Source organism: Mercenaria mercenaria, chromosome 4 (genome assembly GCF_021730395.1).
Source record: "Mercenaria mercenaria strain notata chromosome 4, MADL_Memer_1, whole genome shotgun sequence".
Classification (NCBI taxonomy): domain Eukaryota; kingdom Metazoa; phylum Mollusca; class Bivalvia; order Venerida; family Veneridae; genus Mercenaria; species Mercenaria mercenaria.
The window spans coordinates 16490302-16511925 of record NC_069364.1 but is presented as its reverse complement, the minus strand read 5'-3'; the positions used below and the strand labels follow the sequence as shown (position 1 = coordinate 16511925).

Below are 21624 nucleotides of genomic sequence, written 5' to 3'. Positions count from 1 at the left end.
CACATGCAAAGTGTTATTCCTATTTGTGCTAATCTAACACTTGAAAAAATGACACAACAAAACAAACTTGATTTTTATAAATTTTATTGAGTACTGTTTATTTACTGACTTTACTGATATTATACTCTCATTGTTCAACTTTCTCTCCTTGCAAAATCATTTGTGACTAGATTGTTTTAATCAATTTTCTGTATGTGTCGAAAGGCCTATTCTTCAAATAGTTTCCTCAATGATCCAATGTCAAACATATTTTTTGAAAAACTAAATTGTGTACTTAAATCAATAAGAATTGCAGTTATTAAAATAGGAAATAAAATATACATAATTGCAGTAAATCAATATTAAAGTTGACGTTTCTTGTTCTTTTTATTTTACAAAGAATTTAAAAAGAGACAGTAATGCTATAAAACAATATTGAATATAAGATATACGATTCTGTCATGTTCTCATCGAAAGAAACTTTCAAGAAATTATAAGAATAGCAGTTATTACAATAAACTATAGATAATTGGACCTAATACAATGTATGTGACATTTCTTGGGGATACAAATGTCTTTAACCTCATAAAAAGTACTTGTTTTATTTTCTGCTGTAAACATAATAAAATTAAATTAAAAACTGTATGTGTACTCTATTTTGGACTTAAAAAGCCTGGGTAAGTTATAGATGAAAACTGCAAAAAGTCTTTCATCAATTAAACCAGCAAGTTCTTTTGAGACTAAAAGTGATGCATCTATGATAACTAAAATCCCATTGAACACTGCTAGCTCCAACTACAAAACCAGGGTGCACGAGTTCGAGTTCCCTCGCCTCTAACTGAATTCTACTAACACCCGTGTATGAATGCTTTACACCTGACATGCTAAAGAACCAAGGAAGTTTCTGGAATCAGAGCGTCGTTGGAGGGGCGAGTTGGGTTTTACGGTGAATCGAAACAAAATGGTCATATATCGCCGAGAGCGTCTTCGGAACCTTGCAAGATCATCCCATTGTAATTATTACCAGTCTTGTGGAGCAGAAATATAATAATCTCACACATACAATCACTGGCACTTCTGGTAGATCCGCGAACCGCGCTGCCTATACGGGTATTAACCACATTGGGACTATTGCCATATTTATTCATGTTAGCGTTTCTTAGATGAATCAGTAAAATGTGGTTTGTACCTGTCTAAATGCATAAAAATAAAATGAAGTCATCATATTTGTATTTTACAGTAGCTTAGGTGGTTTCTTTCTACGAGAACGTCAAAGTAATTCTTAAGAAAAAAAATCACTTAAAACATGTTTAATGTATTTGTACATGTATGCCGAAGAAAACTGTAATTGTATGCAATTGCATCAAATGCCTCCCTGCAGGCTGGCCGTTTGATATTGTATGTTTTAATTGTGTAATTGTGCAACAGGTTGCACTATAGATTAATAAATAATGATGAATGGGATATACGATACTACAAAGTCCTTGTCATATTTTCAAATATCAATTAAGGGCTAATATATCTTTAAGTATTCTGTTTGAACGTTGATATTTTGCATTAATGTTGTTTATACAGAAATCAATACAAAAACAGTAATGTAAATATTATCATATGGTAAAATGAGGCAGTATATCACTGACATGCTACCGGTGACATATCGTCTGTTACAAGTCATGTAAGAAGTTCTGTCTCAAGTCATTTGAACTGATTTTCTTCTTTTAAGTAAAAATGCATGATCTTTGTTTCTAAACGTTACTAACCTCTCAACCTTTTGTATCTACATACAAAGTATTATCGCAGTATCGCATCCATATTACTCATTACTGAGTAGAAATAATTATTATTAAATGTTTCACTGACCTTGACCCCAACAACCAAATACAATCTCATGCCAGGAATCCAAATTCCTTCAAGTGTCAAACATAAGGTCTCCTTATAAGCGTTCTTCACAAGTTTGGTGCGAACTTCTCAATTGTAACTAAGATTACTGACCAGACACCCAGCCCCCACTTCCATCACACATTAACCCATCTGACAACACTCTCCAAGTTACCCAAATATCCAGATAACACCTATCTCAATCTAACAAGGACTTTTGTCAACCTTAATCTAGTTAAAACAAGCTTTCAACAAGAGGGGCATGATGGCCCTATATCGCTCACCTGTTATCATTGCACTTGAGGACAAGAAGGTCCTCAGAACAAATATCTAAGTCCAAAGGACAGGAACAACAAAGGGAAGAAATTTAACCAAAAAGAAAAAAAAATCTTACAAGGTACAGATATGTCAAAATACGCCTAAATATTGGAGGTAACATCCATGTTGTACCACAGAAAAGTGGTCTCGGTTTTTCCCTATGGCCAATAATAAAAAAGTTACTAAAAATAAGCTATTTATAGTAACGTAAAAGGGAAGTAATTAAAAAAAATATTGTAAGTGAACAAAAGAAGGATCTGCCAAATAAATCTGTTGACATAAATGAAATTTCAGATCAGTATCTTCATTAGTCACGGAGATATACCCATTTTAATTTGAAATAAAGGGAGGTAATCTGACATGAAATCAGTCCATAGTTATCTACCCTGATTGGCTCAGTCCAACTAATGACAATAATGAAATTTCAAATAAGTCCTATAAGTACTTACTGATATAAATCCATTTTGATTACAATCAGAGGAGGTAATCAGATACAAAATAACTCTGGAACCTAGGATTGGATCTGATTTGTCATTGAATCCAAGATTTATTGTTGTTGGAAGATATTTTGGAAGTTTGTATCAAATAAAACCATAAATGAAGTCTCTATATGGCTGCAAAAGCCAAAATAGCCAATTTTGGACCTTAAATGGAATCTGGCCAGTTCAAGAAAGGAACCAAGATCTTGTGGTGATACAAGTTGTGTGCAAGTTTGGCTAAAATCAAATCATAAATGAAGCTGCTATTGTGCAGACAAGGTCAAAATAGCTAATTTTGGCCCTTTCAGGGGCCACAACTTTGGAACCCATTAAGGGATCTGGCCGGTTCAAGAAAGGAACCGAGATCTTATGGTGACACAAGTTTTGTGCAAGATTGATTAAATTCAAATCATAAATGAAGCTGCTATTATGCAGACAAGGTCAAAGTAGCTAATTCTGGCCCTTTCAGGGGCCATCACTCTGGAACCCATAAAGGAATCTCGCCAGTTCAAGAAAGGAACCAAGATCTTATGGTGATACAAGTTGTGTGCAAGTTTGGTTAAAATCAAATCATAAATGAAGCTGCTATTGTGCAGACAAGGTCAAAATAGTTAATTCTGGCCCTTTCAGGGGCCATAACTCTGGAACCCATCATGGAATCTGGCCAGTTCAAGAAAGGAACCAAGATTTTATGGTGATACAAGTTGTGTGCCAGTTTAGTAAAAATCAAATTATAAATAAAGCAGCTATTGTGCAGACAAGGTCTAAATAGCTAATTTTGGCCCTTTCAGGGGCCATTACTCTGGAACCCATAATGGGATCTGGCCAGTTCAAGACAGGAACCGAGATCTTATGGTGATACAAGTTGTGTGCAAGTTTGGTTAAAATAAAATCATAAATGAAACCACTATCGTGCAGACAAGAAATTGTTGACGCACAGACGCACGCACAAACCGACGACGGGTGATCACAAAAGCTCACCTTGTCACTATGTGACAGGTGAGCTAAAAATGGTCTTTGTTGATCATTTGATACTGTAATATTAGAAAGGATTCCAGTTATACAAGTATTGGGATAAACTATTAGTCTTATTTAATGCAAATGTTGTAATGTACAGGATATGTTCAATGTGTTAAAAACAGAAATAGTATAACCTGTTGTCTGCGGAAACACACGATTTATGACAAAAATACAGAATTTTGTATAATCGCCTTCTTTCTATTTCGAGACACTGTATGCACTGAAAAAGAACTGAATTGTTTAATGATCTATCTCATTTATTTCTTGTAATCCTCAAGGATATTGATGTCAAAGCCATATTAGGAACTCGAATTATTAACGGAATGAAATAAAACCTTACTGTACTTTCAAGAATGTCAGCAATATTTTTCATGCAATATTGTAAAGACAGCTGCTATTAACAGATGGATCATGGCAGATTTAGAAATTACGTCAAAATAGTGCATACATGTACACCAACAAGAACTGTCTGTGAAACACATTTGCGACCCCATCCCAACCCCATAAAAGCCTGTTAAAAATAATTGGGTATTTGATTTTATTTTTTAAGTCTGTTGTGACTTTGATAGATCCTTAAACAACTATGCTATAAAGTTTGATGGTAATACATCAAATCATTATCCAGCCAAAGACCATACATCTTTTTTCCTCTCATGGTCACTGTCATCTTGACTTTAACCTTCTGATCGTTAAAACAATAGGGTCTTGTACTGCATATCTTCCAAAAGTATGTATGGGAAACGTATTCATTTCAAGTAGCAGGATAGAAACAGTATAATTATTAAGAAGGTATGTCAATTTATATTCTTGCTGATTGCATTTTTTTCATTTAATTATAATTATAAAAATATGACACCACTTTTTTTAATTATCAAAATCCTTTATTATCAAATATCTCTTGATATCTGACCTTAGAAGACTGCTTTTTACTTCATACGACTTAGTTCTATACACATATAATAAATAACAAATATGACAGTTTTCAAGAGCATTTTTATTACTTTCTATACTACATAATACAAGGGAAAAATGAAAAATGCATAAAATGTTATCACAGGGCTTGAAGACCAGCTTCATGTATATACATTAAATTGCAAAATATAATATGAATATATAAAATGTATCATAACAACAGTTTTTTTTTATAAAAAGTTATTTCAGAGAAACAATTATTTAAGTCAGCATGATTTCCCAATGATGTCAGCTCTATCAGATTAAAGGGAAATAACTCTGGACGTATGTCAACTTTATTTTTAAATCATCTGTTAGTAATTGCTAATTTAAAGTAAAAACAAACACTAACCTCTACTTAAAGAAATAAAGTAACAATCTGTAAAAAGTCTTGCAGGTGCAGATGCTCATCTGATTTTTTTGTCTCTGTATAATAGAAATATTATCCTACCAATGATTTTTAAGTCCAAAAGGGGCCATGATTCTTGCAAAAGCAGGATGGAGTTATTTTTCTTGCTGTGCAGAGTCAGCTTTTGATGGGGAACAAGTGTTCCAAGTTTTAAAGCAATAGCTTCGATAGTTTAGGAGAAAAGCTGACCTAAACACAAAATCTAACCAAGAAATCTGATTTTCTAAGTCCAAAAGGGGCCATAATTCTTGCAAGAAAGCAGGATGGAGTTACGTTTTCTTGCTGTACAGAGTCAGCTTTTGATGGTGAAGAAGTGTTCCAAGTTTTTAAGCAAAAGATTTGCTAGTTTAGGAGAAAAGCTGACCTAAACATAAAACTTAACCAAGAAATCTGATATTTCCTAAGTCCAAAAGGGTTATAATTCTTGCAAAAAGGAGAATGGAGTTATGTTTCTTGCTGTACAGAGTCAGCTATTGATGGTTAACAAGTTTCGCAAGTTTTAAAGCAATAGCTTTGATAGTTTAGGAGAAAAGCTGACCCAAACATAAAACTCAACCAGGCAACGCTGATGACGACACAGACGCCAATCAAGTGATGATAATAACTCATCATTTTCTTTTCCAAAAAATCAGATGAGATAACAACATCTTGTTGTCTGTAAAATATATAGAAATGCAATATATCACATATGTCATGCAGTTAAAAGACGATGTAAAATATCTGGAATTTAGCAAAACTATATACATATATCATATTTGTTATAAAATATAAAATTAACAATCAATAATACTTATTTAACAATTTTAGATGTTAACAGATATTTCAAAAACATGCAACGTTGCATAGTACATCTAAAGCAATTCCATTATAAAAGTTCTGTTGTTAATTATTGCATTATGCACTGCCATGAGAACATATTTCTTTGTGGTACTTTTTGTTGTCCTGGAGACTTTGTGTTGTAAATTTAAATGCTATTTCAACTTCCAAGATAATCAAAAAAAAATTGTTTTGTTTTGTTATGCAGAAGAGGAGGACAAATTGAGTACAACATGCAAACACAAAGCCTGTATTCAGGTGTTTTTTTTCTTCAGTTTTTTGTTTCTTTGGGAATATCCTAAATCCAGACACATGCATTGCACTTGAAGAGGAGTGTCCAGTGTATTAAATTTCTTTAAAAATGCAAATTAAACAACAACAGATAAGCATGAAAGCATCCAATCTCAACCATTTAAGGCAGTTCTGCAAGTTTGATAAACCGTAAAATGGGAAATAATGGCATAACATAGAATAAAGCCTGGACACAGCATACAGAAACAAAAATCATTTTATGAATTAATGGCATTAGTAAATTTATTGAAACAGCAACAATACTATCCTTTTCAAGATAAAATATGTTGTAAAAACGATTAACATGTTAAATGAGCCCAAATAATGTCTTAAAATCAGATTGAAAAATGCGAATTTCTTTAATCATGGGCAAATATCTCAAAAACAAGCACGTGGACATATACATTTTATGTCACCGTATTACAAACCATATGTTTATCTATAACTATGTGAAGTTTCATTATAAATCAACATTGTAAAAAGAATTCTATTCGACAAAATTTGCCGAATTTTCTTAGTATATCCTGAAGTTTTGAACATTCAGTGTTTAATCAAATTCTATATTATAGAAAAACAAAATAAGCAAACATGCAGAACAATCTTAAAGAATTATACTGAATAAAGTTACAAAATTCTACTTTATCCCTGAATTAATTGAAGCCTGAAAGTTCTGCAGGGTTTCAAGATCAAATCGGGCATTATAAACACTAAGGCATACAATAAGATTTGTTTGTTCCCAAGTACACAACTGACACTGGGTAGTTTTCACTGTGCAGAACCTAGATGGATTTATTTTGTATTTTGGGTCATATTCAAGTAATTTTTACCATTTTCTTTTTGCTAATCTTCCATTTTGATCATGTTTTTGGAAACAAACAATACATTGTTTTAGGCCTAACTTGACAAGATTGGGCTGAAATGTAGTAATTTGACTGTAAATGCACCACAATAATTAGTCAGAAACATGGACATAACATAGTTTGAAAGAAAGAAGCTATGAAAATATTAACAGACATGCCTCAAACTTTGTTACCAGTTAATGATACAAATGTCAAAATTGATACTAAATGCAGTGTTCCGAAATACAATGCCATTGCTTTCGACTGCTGTGTACAAATTGAACTCAGAAAGTTACCAATAAAAAAATAATTTGATCATCTTTTTTTGACTGGATATGAACTGTCTAAATGCAACAATGTTTTCTGACAATTTAAGTGTTGAAAAACACTCCACAGTATGCGTAACAGACTTTAAATGCCCTGGAAGATTCTAGGAGTATTACCAGAGATCAACACTGGACATTTTCTTTGCAGCTAAATCTACATCCTTCATTGCCTGTTGAATCTCATCCATGGAATGCTGTATCTTGGCTCTGTTACGGACAATCTTATTGGTTACTGCCACCAGCTCCTTGTTGTTACCTCTACTCTCATTGGTCGATTCCAATTGTTCAGTATAGTCTTGAAGCATCTTTTCCATGGCAATGTCATACTTCTCTAATGCAGTATAGACCTTTGGACCCTCCTTTGCAATGGACTTGGATACAGCAACATACTAAAACATATAAAATGGAAACATGAATGGCACTTCTAATTTTGAAACAGAATATGGAAAAATCATAAACTGAACGTTTTGGAGAACTAGCAAAAGGCTAGATTATTAAGAGGGCCAATAACTCCATGAAAAATCTTTCAACTAGAAAATAACGAAAATTCGCAAAACTGCACTTTATACCAATTAGAAATCAAGATGATTTATTATTTTATCTCTAGGAATACTCCTTTTTGTAATATTTCCAAACTCTTCTGATTTTAGTCAAATACAAAACTTCATGTTTATTAAAGCTATCTTGGGGGTTTTCCAACAAATTCTTTGTCTGAATATTATCTGTTCTTCTGTTAATAATTTTGAAATTGTGAAAGAATTTTTTTCCCTTGAGTGGTGGAACCACTACTTCTCATGTTTAATCATGTACAAAATGTATTTAAGCAAATGAAAAGATTTTCTCTGAAGCTGTTACACATAATAACCTGTATAAGAAATAGTTGCTTCAATTATTTTTCAACTATTCCACAATTATTTTTTGTCTGCCACAAAAGGAAATCTGTTCCAAAATTCTGAAAGATTCTGTGGAACATTTTTGCAAGAAAATATTTAAATCCCTTGAGGGATGGCAAATTTATGGATTGCATAGGTAAAAACCCTTACGAACTTTGATCTCCAAGTGTGACCTTGATGTTCAGGATTTGGCTTTGCCCATAACACATCCTATCATTTGGGGAACATCTGTGTCAAGTAATATTAGAATTCTTTGATGGCCTGTAGAGTTATGCACCCAACTGGATAAAACACTACTGACCTTTGACCTCTAAGTGTGACCTTGACCTCTGAGCTAAAATTCTGATTTTTGTGCCTGACAAGTTGTCTCACTATGGGATAATTTTGTGCCAAATAATATTAAAATTGCTTCAAGAATGACAGAGCTTTGGACCATACAGGAAAAAAAAACTACTACCCATTGACCTTGACCTTTGAGCTAGAGGTTTGAGTTTTGCACATGACATATCCTCTGAATATGAGGAATATTTGTGCCAAGTAATATTAAAATCCATTGATGGATGGTCGTGTTATAGAATAGGAAAAAAGCCCTGTTGAACTTTGAGGTCCAAGTGTGACCTTGACCTTTAAGCTAGGGGTCAGGGCCTTGCACATGATACATCGTCTCATTATGGGAAACATTTGTGCCAAGTAATATTAAAATCCCTTGATAAATGACCAAGTCACAGACCTGACACAAATTTGAGACGAAAGTGGATGGACACTGCAATTACTACATGCTGCCCAAAAGGGGGGTGGTGGGTGGCGGGTGGGGAGGAATAAACAGTTCTTTGAAAACAAACATTTTTTCTACTGTAATTTTGAACAGTAATTTTCAATCTGACTCAAAAAAATCTGTACTTCATTGTGAAATATCCTGTATGCCCGTTTCCATGGTTTTGTCTGTTTAATTTCCTTGTTGCTGTCGAAACTGACACTAATTTTGACGAAATTTTCATCTTCAACAATCTACAAATACAATATTTCTTTGCATAAAATACAGTCAATACTTCAAGAAGATTATGCTGTCAAGCTTACAAAATTGCAAACAGTACATTTTATGGAGTTTAGATTATACAATTACAAACATTTTCAAATCTAAATCAAATGAAATTTGAAATGTGTGTTCGGGTTTAACGTCTATTTCAACAATTTTTCAGTCATATAAACGACGGTAAATTTGAAATTAATGTCCTTTAAATCAAACATAAGACTTGTTAGTTTTACACAAATTTACAAAATGAAAAATTCTGAGATTTCGCAAATATCAAATGTCAAAAACAAAAGAGCACAAGCTTTCAGATTAGATATATTTTTAAATTTCAGGAAATATCAAATGTCAGGTATAAATGAAGGGTTTTAGACTGGAAATATTCTTTTTCAGGAAACATTGACTGTCAAGTAGAAAAGAACACATGGTTTTGGAGTGAAAATTTTCTGAAATTCCAAGCTACATCATGGGTAAACAAGAGCTCATCGAACACGAAATGCACCCCCCTTGATGCATTCAGTAATTGCACAAGAAACATAAATTATTTGCTCACTGTAAACAAAAGTTCTACTGTTCTGGTTCAATGTGACATTGACCTTTGACCTAATGACCTCAAAATCAACAGGGGTCATCTCCTGATCATAATCAACCTCCCTATCAAGTTATCTGATCCTAGGCCCAAGCGTTCTCAAGGTATCGTCTGGGTTTAACTGTTCTGGGTCAATGTGACCTTGACCTTTAGCCTACAGATCTCAAAATCTATAGTTTCATGATCCTAGGCCCAAGCATTCTCAAGTTATTGTCTGGAAAATGGTTTAAGTGTTCCAGGTCACTGTAACGTTGACCTCTGACCTACTGACCTTAAAATCTATAGGGGTCTTCTGCTGGTCATGATGAACCTCACTATAATCTTTCATGACCCTTGGCCCAAGCGTTCTCAAGTTATCGTCCAGAAACCGTTCCTGGCTAATCTGACCTTGAACTTTGACCAAATGACCTCAAAATCAATAGGGGTCATCTGCTGGTCATGATCAATCTCCCTATAAATTTTCCTGATCCAAGGCCCAAGCCTTCTCGAGTTATTGCCTGGAAACCCTTTTACTGTTCCTGGTCACTGTGACCTTGACCTTTGACCTACTGATCTCAAAATCAATAGGGGTCATCTGCTGGTCATGACCAACCGCCCTATCAACTTTCACGATCCTAGGTCCAAGCAATCTTGAGTTATCATCCGGAAACCGTTTAACTGTTCAGGGTCACTGTGACCTTGACCTTTGACATACAGATCTCAAAATCAATAGGGGTCATCTGCTGGTGATGACCAACCTTCCTTTCAACTTTCATGATCCTAGGCCCAAGCGTTCTTGAGTTATCATCCGGAAACGGATTGGTCTACATACAGACCGACCGACCTACATCTGCAAAACAATACACCCCTCCTTCTTCGAAGGGGGGCATAATAAGAACAGAGAATGGGGTTTCAGATTGGGTTGTTTCTTTACCTTTATATTAGTGCCTTTTCTAGCAGAAGTTTTCATGCCAAAAATACAGTCCTCAAGACTGGGTTCATCCTCAGCAACAATGCCACCCTTTCTACATTCATGTTGGAACCTGGCCAGTGATACTGTATGGTAGTGACGTAACACAACTGTTTCCTTCACGACAGCATCAGCTTTATCTATAATCTCATCTTGCTGTAATATTCATCATAAATCATATATACCAGGTGGTATGATAAAATATGTTGTAAAATTCTCACTTTACTTAGAATTAATGTCAACATGATTGATATGAAGTAATAATTTCGCTTTACTTAGCCATAATGTCAACATGATTGATAAGAAGTAATAATTTTACTTTACTTAACCATAATGTCAACATGATTGTTATGAAGTAATAATTTCACTTTACTTAGCCATAATGTCAACATGACTGATATGGAATAAAAACCTCACTTTACCCAGCCAAAACACTGCTATGATCCACGTAGAGTGAAAATCTCACTTTATTTTCCCACAATGTCAACAAGACAAATATGAAGTAATAATCTCACATTACTTAAAAAATAACATAATTGTAGTAGAACCATTATTTTAACATATCGAAACAATTAAATGAGGATATATGCTTGTGAAATAATTTCACGTGGGTGTAGCCCGAGTGAATTATACACGCAGCTTATAACCGATTCCTATTGTTGAGATATGTTAAAACATGGTTCTGCTAACTAATATTTTGATTGTAATGTGTCTTTTATTTAAGAAAGTAGATGAAACAGGGAAGCAGTATTCCACTGCAACGGTATGGCGTATGTGACATCAACGCATAAAAAAACTGGAAGTAGCACGTCTTGTGGATAACTTACAAGAGCGTAGATGTCTAACTAGATATTTTCTCGCACCTTATAACCTATATGATGTGTGTGAACGAACTGTCACACCATTTTGTTATATCATTTTGATTTTGAAACATCTTTTATATAAATAGTAGATCAAATATAGTAACACTCTTTTCATGCTGCCTGAATAGTGCCAGATAATACGTTTTTGTGATGTGAGATTTCTGTGTTTTAACAGAACTGTGTAAGGATTTTTCATATGAGAAAATCTTTAATATCATCACGATCAATAAGTAGTAATAACCTCACTTTACTTAGCTATAATGTCACCATGGTCAATAATGTAATAATCTCACATAAAGTGGATTTAACTGCAACAAGTTCTACACAAAAACTTAATCTTTTCATTATATGAAAAAAAGAGTCATCAAGTAGAATGACATATATTTGAAAAGTAATGGTAAATGTAAAATCAAAATATACTAAATTAAAGGGGTATTCAACTCTTATATGTAATATGAACACTAGATTCCATTTAAAGTTATTTTCTGAATCATAAAAGCTTATTTTTCAGAGAGCCGCAAGAACTAAAATCAATAAAAGGATCCTGCAAGTAACATTATGACAAAAATAATGCCAATATGAAAATTAATACCAAAGAAACGACAGACTATATTAACACTTGTACAACTTTTTTTGTCGCTCCTGGCTTCATTAACAAAAAAAAACTTGCAATAATGCAACAAGAACTGGATGTTAATATTATATGCACAAAATGAGATTATAAGAAGAAGATAGAAACAGAAAGCTTTTCCCAGTGGTAACAAAAGGAACAACACCTGTAGTTTCCTATTCTAGTCTAGTAGAGTCACAGACAACTTCCCATTAAAAATTCTGCAAAGATCTCGAGAAATGCACTTATAGCCATAAATGAAGATTAATCTTCAGTCTATTAGACAGCACTAAGCCTGAGACTTAGACTACTGTCTGCATGTAATCTTAAAGACTGCTTATTTTTAGACAGTAATTCAGCTGATAGAGACATGAATAATACCCTAGGGATAACATATGTCAGAAGAAATAAAACATTTTATCCAAGTCTAAGGACATTTTGTCTAAGTCCACCAACTTCCAGGCATACCTTAAAGGACCAAAAAAAATATATCCTAAACATCAACCATTATACTTAATGGTCATCAAGTATACAAAATTTCTTAGGAATAAATTAAAACAGGATTTTTTAAACTATAAAAGTGCGTAATGCAAGCTTTTATACACCAATATAACAGTCAAACTTTGTTCACTGGAACTCAACAGGACCAGCAGAATTTGTGTGAGTCATTAGCAGTTCGAGCCATCAAAGAAAATGCATTAAATAGGGACTTTGCCAGGACCTGACAATGAGTTTGAGTTCGAGCAAACAGAGTTTGACTGTACATATATTTTGAAAGTTTCAAGGCTGCATGATGTACGATGCCTCAACTGACACTAAAAATGTCATGTAATCTACACTGTTCTAAATGTCGCTCACTGCATCTTTTTCGCCGCTTCTCTGAGGTAAATATAACTACAGGGAACACTTTTTGACTGCCATTAACCATTGTGGAGACTAACCACTCATGAACTAAACATGAATTGGGGAAATAAGACTGTTTCTGAAAAGAGGTTATACTTAATTTAGTTTGAAAGCTTCTCTCAATAAGTCTGATACCCAGTTCCTGGTAAATCTAGTGCTGATGTCTGTATCAGCTTTAGCAAGCTTTGCACCCATGATCTCAAAGTTTAAATGCTAATACCTTGTCCAAAACATCATCTCTCACCGAGGACATTTAATGTAGCGTATCTGCTTTACCTTGCAGACATACATTTCAAAGCTTTATATTCTTTCTGTAATGTCTATTATCTACTTAATTTTCGGTACCCTTTTATATAAACCTATGAAGAACAAGAGTGCCAAAATGTCATATTAATATTATATGCCCATTACAGCAAATTAGTTATGCATTTTAGAATACTCTACTCAATTAGTGGACATATTCAACGTTTGCAATTCTGGCTAATATGTGGGCCATAACTAGACATACTGATCCAAACTGACTGGATTTAAGGTGTTTTTTTTATTTTTAGCTCTGGCAGCCCCTATGTGCAACCTCACTGTAAAACTTTCTCTTCAAATAAAAACATATTTGACAAGTCTTTTTCAAAGTGAATTTTCTACTTGTGCTCAGAAGTCCACTCTTCAAATAGTTGCCAAAATGATCCAATATCAAACATATTTCAAAAAACAAAATTGTGTACTTTATAAACTATACAAAAAAATTGCAGCAGCTATTACAAAAGGAAATAAAAGTACGTAATTGCAGTAAATCAATCAAAGTTGATGTTTCTGACTTTTTTTTTATTTCACAGGGAAATTTAAAATGACAGTAATGCTGTAAAACAATATAAAGACAGGATTCTGTCATTTTTTAAAAGAAACTCTCAAGAAATTATAAATATAGCAGTTATTACTGTAACAATAAACTATAGATAATTGGGCTTAATACAAAGGATGAGACATTTCTAGGGTATTAAAATGTCTTTAACCTCATAAAAAGTACTTGTTTATTCTTCTGCTGTCAGTAAACATGAAAAAATCACATTAAAATCTCTCTGTGTACTCTCTTTTGGACATAAAAACCTGGGTCTCAAAAGTGACATTCTGTCATATGAGACAGAAATATCTATAATAATAGAATGGATTAAAGTTATACATGGAAACTGAGAAAAGTTTTTCATAGATTTTACCAATTATATGATTATAAATAATATTTCCCCAGCCATCTATGATCGAAAACCAGTCTACTTCTATTAAACTGTAGAAGGAAAATAAAATACAAACTCATGTGTATGACATGCATGTTGTAGAGAGTAGCTCCTTCAAATCTTATATGTGATTATTTATGATTCATATGGAATGCGAGCAAAATTCCCCCTACTTACCCCCTGCTTAATTTGACCAAGGCTGACAAAATCCACTCTTTGATTTCTTCATTTATATCCAACTTTTTCCTTCATGCAGTTTAGAGTTGATAATTACAGTCTAAACAATGTTATTTGTTTTTAATTTATGTTATTTTGTTGTTGTTTAAATTTTAGAGCTTTTGTTGAACAATATCAAAGGGGCAATTTCGTCCGCCTTGATCAAACTGAGAAGGGGACATCCTAATTGGATTCACATAGAACTTTATGACAGGGTGAGAAAATTATCTACAGTTATGAACAATGGCAGTGAATGAATTTATATATCAGCAGGTTATGAAATGGAAGATAAAGTTAATGTTAATGTGAATCTAAGGGAGATAACAGGTGTTGTTAGTAAGAGATCTATAAACAGTAGTGGCTGTGTATGAGTATGTGCAGAATATAAGGATCTTACATGCCTGCCTGTGCAAGACGACTTTTTTTCCCTATCTGAGGGACAGTGTGGAATGAAAAACCGAACGTTAGCAAGGTTTTTTATCCAAGCTGTCCCGAGGGTCTTACACAGGCATACATGTTATATAATTTTTCTTGCCTTTCACGTTCAAAATAGATCGTGGTGACACATAGATTTGGGTATTTCCGGGCATTACTTTTTATAGTTTATGATGTCATGATAGTGCTAGTACTATGTGACGTCACCTAAGTGCACACTATTTTAGACAAGGTTCTTCCCTAGGGAAAGACAGGAATATCTATCCCTGGTGCATGCTTGGACAAATGCATACTTTCCCCACTAGGTATAGGCAAGAAATTCTTTATTCTATGGTGAAGATTATTACATAATCATTTAAAAGACTTGTAACTTAAAAGCTTCTTTACAACAGTTTTATAAACTGTCTGCAATTTCAGGTATCTACTAAGAAAGTCTACACATATCTATAGGTAAACTACATACATCACCTGTGTAATGTCTAAAGGGGAGAAACATATTTTACCTTTTCATCTCCTGTCACTTCCAACTTATTGTACTGGTACATTTTGAACACCTAGATTTCAATATGTTACCATAAACATGTTTACTCTTATATATTCACATTCACATACAAAAACAGATGACTTCTCACAGACAAAATAAAATTTACACAAATTACTTCACTGACTCTGCATATGCAAGGAAACAATAAAAATGTGCAGTTAAACAGTACAATGTTTAGTTTTAAGATGACAACTTGACAAATGAACACACAACAGAACACCATTACTGTATATACAGAACAAGCTAAAATTGTGAAATATCATATACTGATCTGAAACTATCAGCTTAATAGGAAATTACCAAAGTTACCTATTATTTTACATTTTGATCAACCTAATTTTAAGTATTTTCACCCACATGCTTGACTGCCAAATTGTCACCCTGTATCTATACTTGCACACATACAACTGATTTAGAACTAAAAGATTAAAACAAAATGATGAAACACTGAATTTCATGAAAAAAATATGTATGATAAACATTACCTTCTCGATGTCTGTTTTTTCCAGCTTGTCATAGATAAATGGCCTGTCTTTCTTAGGAGGTTTCGGTTTCTCTGGTACTGCTCTCCATTTGCGTGGGATGTTACGTTTCTCCAGAATATTTCTTACCAACGACTGTATTGCCATGGTAACGGAACTGTCTGATTGCTTAGATGACACTGCCACACTGGAATATACAACATTAATATGCCAAGTTCATTAAACTGTAAGCATCATTTCACCCAGATTCAGTAGACTGATCAGCCTTTTTTCAGTTAGATATCTATATAAAGACTTTTCACAGGAAAAAACTTGTTCTATGGTGAAGCTTGAACAAACACCAGTGAGGCTTAAATGATTAGAACAACTTTAGAGACCAAAACATACAAAGTCATGTGAGCAAGACAGTACATTTGAGCCGCGCCATGGGAAAACCAACATAGTGGGTGTGCAACCAGCATGGATCCAGACCAGCCTGCGCATCTGCGCAGTCTGGTCAGGATCCATGCTGTTCGCTAACAGTTTCTCCAATTCCAATAGGCTTTAAAAGCGAACAGCATGGAGCCTGACCAGACTGCGCGGATGCGCAGGCTGGTCTGGATCCATGTTGGTCGCACACCCACTATGTTGGTTTTCCCATGGCACGGCTCATTTGTAATTTGTTTGAAATGAAATTTACTTTCATCAATACAATTATAGGCAAGATTTTGTAACCTAATGTTGCATGGGTAATACTGTACTTATGAGAAACTGTGTAATATAACCATCCTTATTCAATACCTTCCTATAAAGTTATGTTCCTCGGCAACAGTCTCAAGGTTGTCGACCGCACCGTGTTTCAGTTCCACCTCACCATTTACATCCATACTCACCGACACTGAAATACATAATAACATAATGATAAGTTAGTGATACATGCTTTTTTTTTCAGAGGTAAATAGAATTTCTCATAAATGTGCACATTTTCAGAAAGACATAATATTACTACTATTATATGAACCCGAGAGCACTAAAGTTTTGATGGTCATTTTCAAGATGAATTCTGAAATATGAGGACTCATTTCTTTCATCTCAATGTACAATTACAAAGTGGGATAATTTTGTATAAAAATGCACCAGAGTTATGGGACATGTCATGTCAAATTATTTCTCACTGTGTAGTCGCAACAGGTCAGTCTTTGTGTTTAATGTTAAAAACTGAAACAATTACAAAATTTGAGAAAAATGTATCATTATTCAAGGCAGAGTTATTCTTTACAGTAACTCATAATGAAATGTATCACAATACAGTAAACTCCACTTGTAACAATATCACTTGTACCGATATACCGCTTGTAACAATGCTGTGATTGCAGTTCCGACTCGAGCCTTCTATATTTCCTTTACTTTGGCTCCGGATGTACCGATATCGCATGTAACGATATTTCGGATGTAACAATGTGCTTTTCAGGTCCCCAATGCTTTGTTTTCCCGTTTAATGAGATAATTATGGTTTGCGAGATGGTGTGAACTCGTGACAATGACCAGCACTCAGACAATTATGTGTCATCGAACAAATTATCGCACTAACAATTCAATGAATTGAAGGTAATTTTCACACATTTACAGCTAAATGCTTTTTGCTAAGCGAAAAAATATTTTAGTAAATGTTTATACTAAAAGTAAATTGTTCCTGTAGTTTCGGGCAAATTAAATTGAATATGAAAATATTGTACATTCATGTGACATTCCTTTTGTAATGTATTTATATTATTTCATAATTATGAATATATTTTCATAACCTTTGATTAAAACGACGTATATATTGTAAATAAATCGTATACAGAATGTATTCTATATTATGAGTTGCACATCTCTTTTAAATCAAGCACACTTTACCTACTTTCGGTTTCGGTCGACGCCGAATTCTACGGTCCCCTGAATATTGTTAAAAGCGGAGTTTACTGTACCAAACTATATTGAATTTTCTTCAGTGGATTTAATGTCATTTTCTTAAATACTAAAGATATGAACAAATAAGTTCAATTAGAAAGGGAGGTAATTTTTTGTCGAAAAGTCAGAGTTATGGGAAATCTTATTTCAACTTCCTGCATGAGACCGAAGGTTTTTATAAAGTACCAATGAAATGTGAGGAAAACAACATGTTTTTTCAACTTTTTTAATTCGAAGAGCCACATTTCAAGGCCAAAAGGAGGTATATTTATGTCAAGATTAAATAATTAACTTTACCTGATGCGAATAACTGCATTATGGTTCAAGATTCCTGTAAAGTTTCAATCTAATGCAGGCTTTTCAAGACATTTTCCAACCAAATGCAACACGAGAAATAATTTTGTCAAAGCAAAAATCTGCTTTATGAACTTGACTTATGATCCCTTGATTCAAATATAGCTCCCACGCCCTAACAAAGTTTGGTGGGGAAGTAGAACTAGTAACATGTAAATGATTCAAAGTCGTGGTTTTCAACCACAATTATACATTTCATAATATCATAGCAGCTCTCAGATAAATACAATGTCATGCAAATAATACAAGAGACCCAAATAGGCCTAAGTCACACACCTGAGGCAGACCTTGACCTAATCAGATCTTGCTTGTGAAGAAGTTGTTTAAAGGTATTTCTTTTTTTAGCTCTAGCAGCCTCTAAAAGGGGCCAAGTGCCCCTATTTGAACAAACTTGGGAGAGAACCATATAATGATGCTACAGACCAAGTTTGATGAAGATCCATCAAGCTGTTCATGAGAAGAAGTTGTTTAAAGGTTTTTCTATTTTTCCCTCTAGCAGCCCCTAAAAGGGGCCAAGTGCCACCATTTGAACAAACTTGATAAGAAGACCTCACCAGGATGCTACAGACCAAATCTGGTGGTTTCAGAGGAGAAGATTTTTAAATGAAAATAAGGACGTCAGACGATGGACACCGGACCATCCACCTATACTAATGCTGCTCCTTCGGTTTAGGTGAGCAAAAAATATATATACTGTATTATTCATCTGTGTTTTCAACCTTTGCAGTTAAAAAAATACTTAATATAATACCCATAGCTTTTATTATTCTAGCAGACTCCTAACTTCGTAAAATATCTTAAAATAACTCCACAAGAAACTGTTTACTTTAAAAGTTATGACATTTCGATAAATCACAGGGTTTTCCATCGTGAAAGAGAATGCTCCTAAAGAAGAAAATAATTTGTTTGTGAACAAAACACACAATTACTCTATAAGTTATTCTCAATGACAAGCTGATATGATGTTAGCAGACAAAAACAAAAATGACAACTAGCACGTCTATTGCAGATGATGTATTCACTTACAAAATAAATGAATCTTAATTGAATTTGAAGTAACAGGTCTAGATTTCATTGAGTAAATTGTAAAATTATGAGAAACACATTTAAAACACAGAGTTGACAAGAGGCTGGTTTTTGAAACTTGATGTGTGTCCATAGCACTCCCTGTCACTTTATGGTCAAGTGTTACTTGCTGACAATGCAAAACTAAGTAATCATTTATATTACCTTTGGCTGAGGGTGTGAATCATCAGTGGGGTTGGGTCAGTGTATGGACACTTCAAAACATCATCAAGAAACACATAATAAAAAAAAACATAGTGTTTTGGAGGAAGGAGAGGGGAGGGCAGGGAGAGTAGGAGTAGTTAAATCCCAGGTGCACAACTAATAACAATTCTATGAAATAGCATGACTCCAGCTCAAATACTGTTTGAGAAACATGTGACACAAACTTTTTAGGTTCAGAACATATTTTTCTAAATCAAGGGCAATAACTCCAATACAGCAATTTGAAATCCCAAATGATACCCCAGGTGCAAAAATTCACATGCTGAATATTATTCCTATATGTGACTCTGGGTCAAATACTTTTTTGAGATATGTGCAACACAAGCTTTTAAAGCCTTTACTCCTATTTTCATTTGGTCAAGGACCATAACACTGGTCTGGCTAAGTGAAATTCTGAAAAGAACATCAGATGCAAAACTTCATATGGTATATAACAATCCCCTAAAATTTTATGAATGTAGGACAACAAACTTTTAGGCCCTTTAAGCATATTTCTGACTAATGTCAAGGGTCATAACTCTATGCTGGCTGAGTGGAACCTCAAACAACACTCCAGGTTCGCAACTGCACATGCCTATTAACAATCCTATGAGGTTTGGTGACTCTAGGTCAATTTTTTTTTAGATATGCACAATACAAATTTGGAAAGACAAAAAGGACTGAAGGATAGATGTTCAGACAAGGGAAACTCTAAGTGCACCCCCTCCCCTGCTGGACCCCTTACCCATGAACATTGGGGTGGGGGGTACAAAATGCACCTCCCCTTGGGGCCTCATTTCAAAGGTACATCACAACTGGTCATACCACAAAGAGATGTACTGGTAGACAAAGCAATTACAATTCTATATTAAAATTTCTTTGGATGAAAAATACAAAGATTATATAAGACAATCCCTTTATGACCTATGACCTCACCTTGCAACCTTGACCCTGAACCAACTGACTGAAAGTTGCTTTTTATATGTCATGTCAATATCGTATACAGCTGTGGCAAGATGTTCTCAATCCCTTGGACACAAAATATTCCTTATTTGACCTTTTATCTCAATATGTGACATTGTCCTTGAACCAAAATGACTTAAAGTTGCATTCTGTATATTGTCTCAATATGGCTATCATTTGTGAGGAGTTATTTAAAATATTTTAATGGGAGTAAAAGATTCAATGGGCACAAAACAATCCTGATTGGCCTTTGACCTCACTTAGCAACCTTGACCTGACATGACTGGAAGTTGGGTTCTGCTTGTAATTTGAAAATCCAAAGAACAGAACAGATGATATCAACCAGAATCAACATAAACCATTCTACCTAGTTTATACTAGTTTGTTTTAGGTTGATTGTGCTGCATATCCCAACAGTGCATGCTCACAAGAATCTCCTTGTTTGTACACATTTTTTTCCTGTTTGTGCATGCCTAAATTTGGTAAAGAACAAACCTCATATGCAAGATTAACATAATTAAACATAATCTTATAAGCCAATATCAGAAAATATGAAAGAAGCTGATCTAAAATTAGTCAAGGCAGCAATTACAGTAAATATACTGATATAACACTCCCTGTAATAACTCACCCTGTCTTTTAGCAAGGTCATGGTAAATCTCTTCTTCTATCTGCACATATAAAAGTACATCTCTTAGAAATAATAATGTTAAAATTGAAAAATAAGTAAACAATAAGGATACTCATTATAGGCTTTCAAAAAAGCTAAGTTGTTTTTTTTTTTAGTTAAAACATAATCAAGTCATTTTTCTTGTCTTCTAGTTTTGGAGAATTTCTATAAATATATCTAGGAACAGACAGAATGGCAATTTATGTCAGAAATACCTAGACATTAACAAGAATGATGTCAACATTGCATGACACGTACCTCCTGGAAATGCTTAATAGAATCAAATACTGTAAACGCATATATTTTCGCGGGGTCAAAATTTCACGAATTTGAAATTTTAAGTATGTTCGCGAGATTTAATATTCGCAAAATTGTAAAAACGGTATC

The 21624-nt window shown here is 33.9% G+C and overlaps 1 protein-coding gene across 2 annotated transcripts in view; it reads right to left on the bottom strand.

The window, feature by feature from the left end:
- Nucleotides 1-4649: 4649 nt before the first annotated feature.
- Nucleotides 4650-21624, bottom strand: part of LOC123552688 (uncharacterized) — a 35574-nt gene continuing 18599 nt past the window's right edge. Inside the window, exons 7-13 of one of the 2 annotated variants that reach the window (XM_053540567.1) lie at nucleotides 21199-21238; nucleotides 16830-16926; nucleotides 16053-16236; nucleotides 15527-15577; nucleotides 10732-10923; nucleotides 9100-9207; nucleotides 4650-7695 (exon numbers count right to left, since the gene is read on the bottom strand). In XM_053540567.1, coding sequence (XP_053396542.1) covers nucleotides 7420-7695; nucleotides 9100-9207; nucleotides 10732-10923; nucleotides 15527-15577; nucleotides 16053-16236; nucleotides 16830-16926; nucleotides 21199-21238 — 948 coding nt within the window. In that variant the 3' untranslated portion in view covers nucleotides 4650-7419. The remainder of the gene's footprint in view (nucleotides 7696-9099; nucleotides 9208-10731; nucleotides 10924-15526; nucleotides 15578-16052; nucleotides 16237-16829; nucleotides 16927-21198; nucleotides 21239-21624) is intronic. The other variant, XM_053540568.1, reaches the window with a different exon arrangement.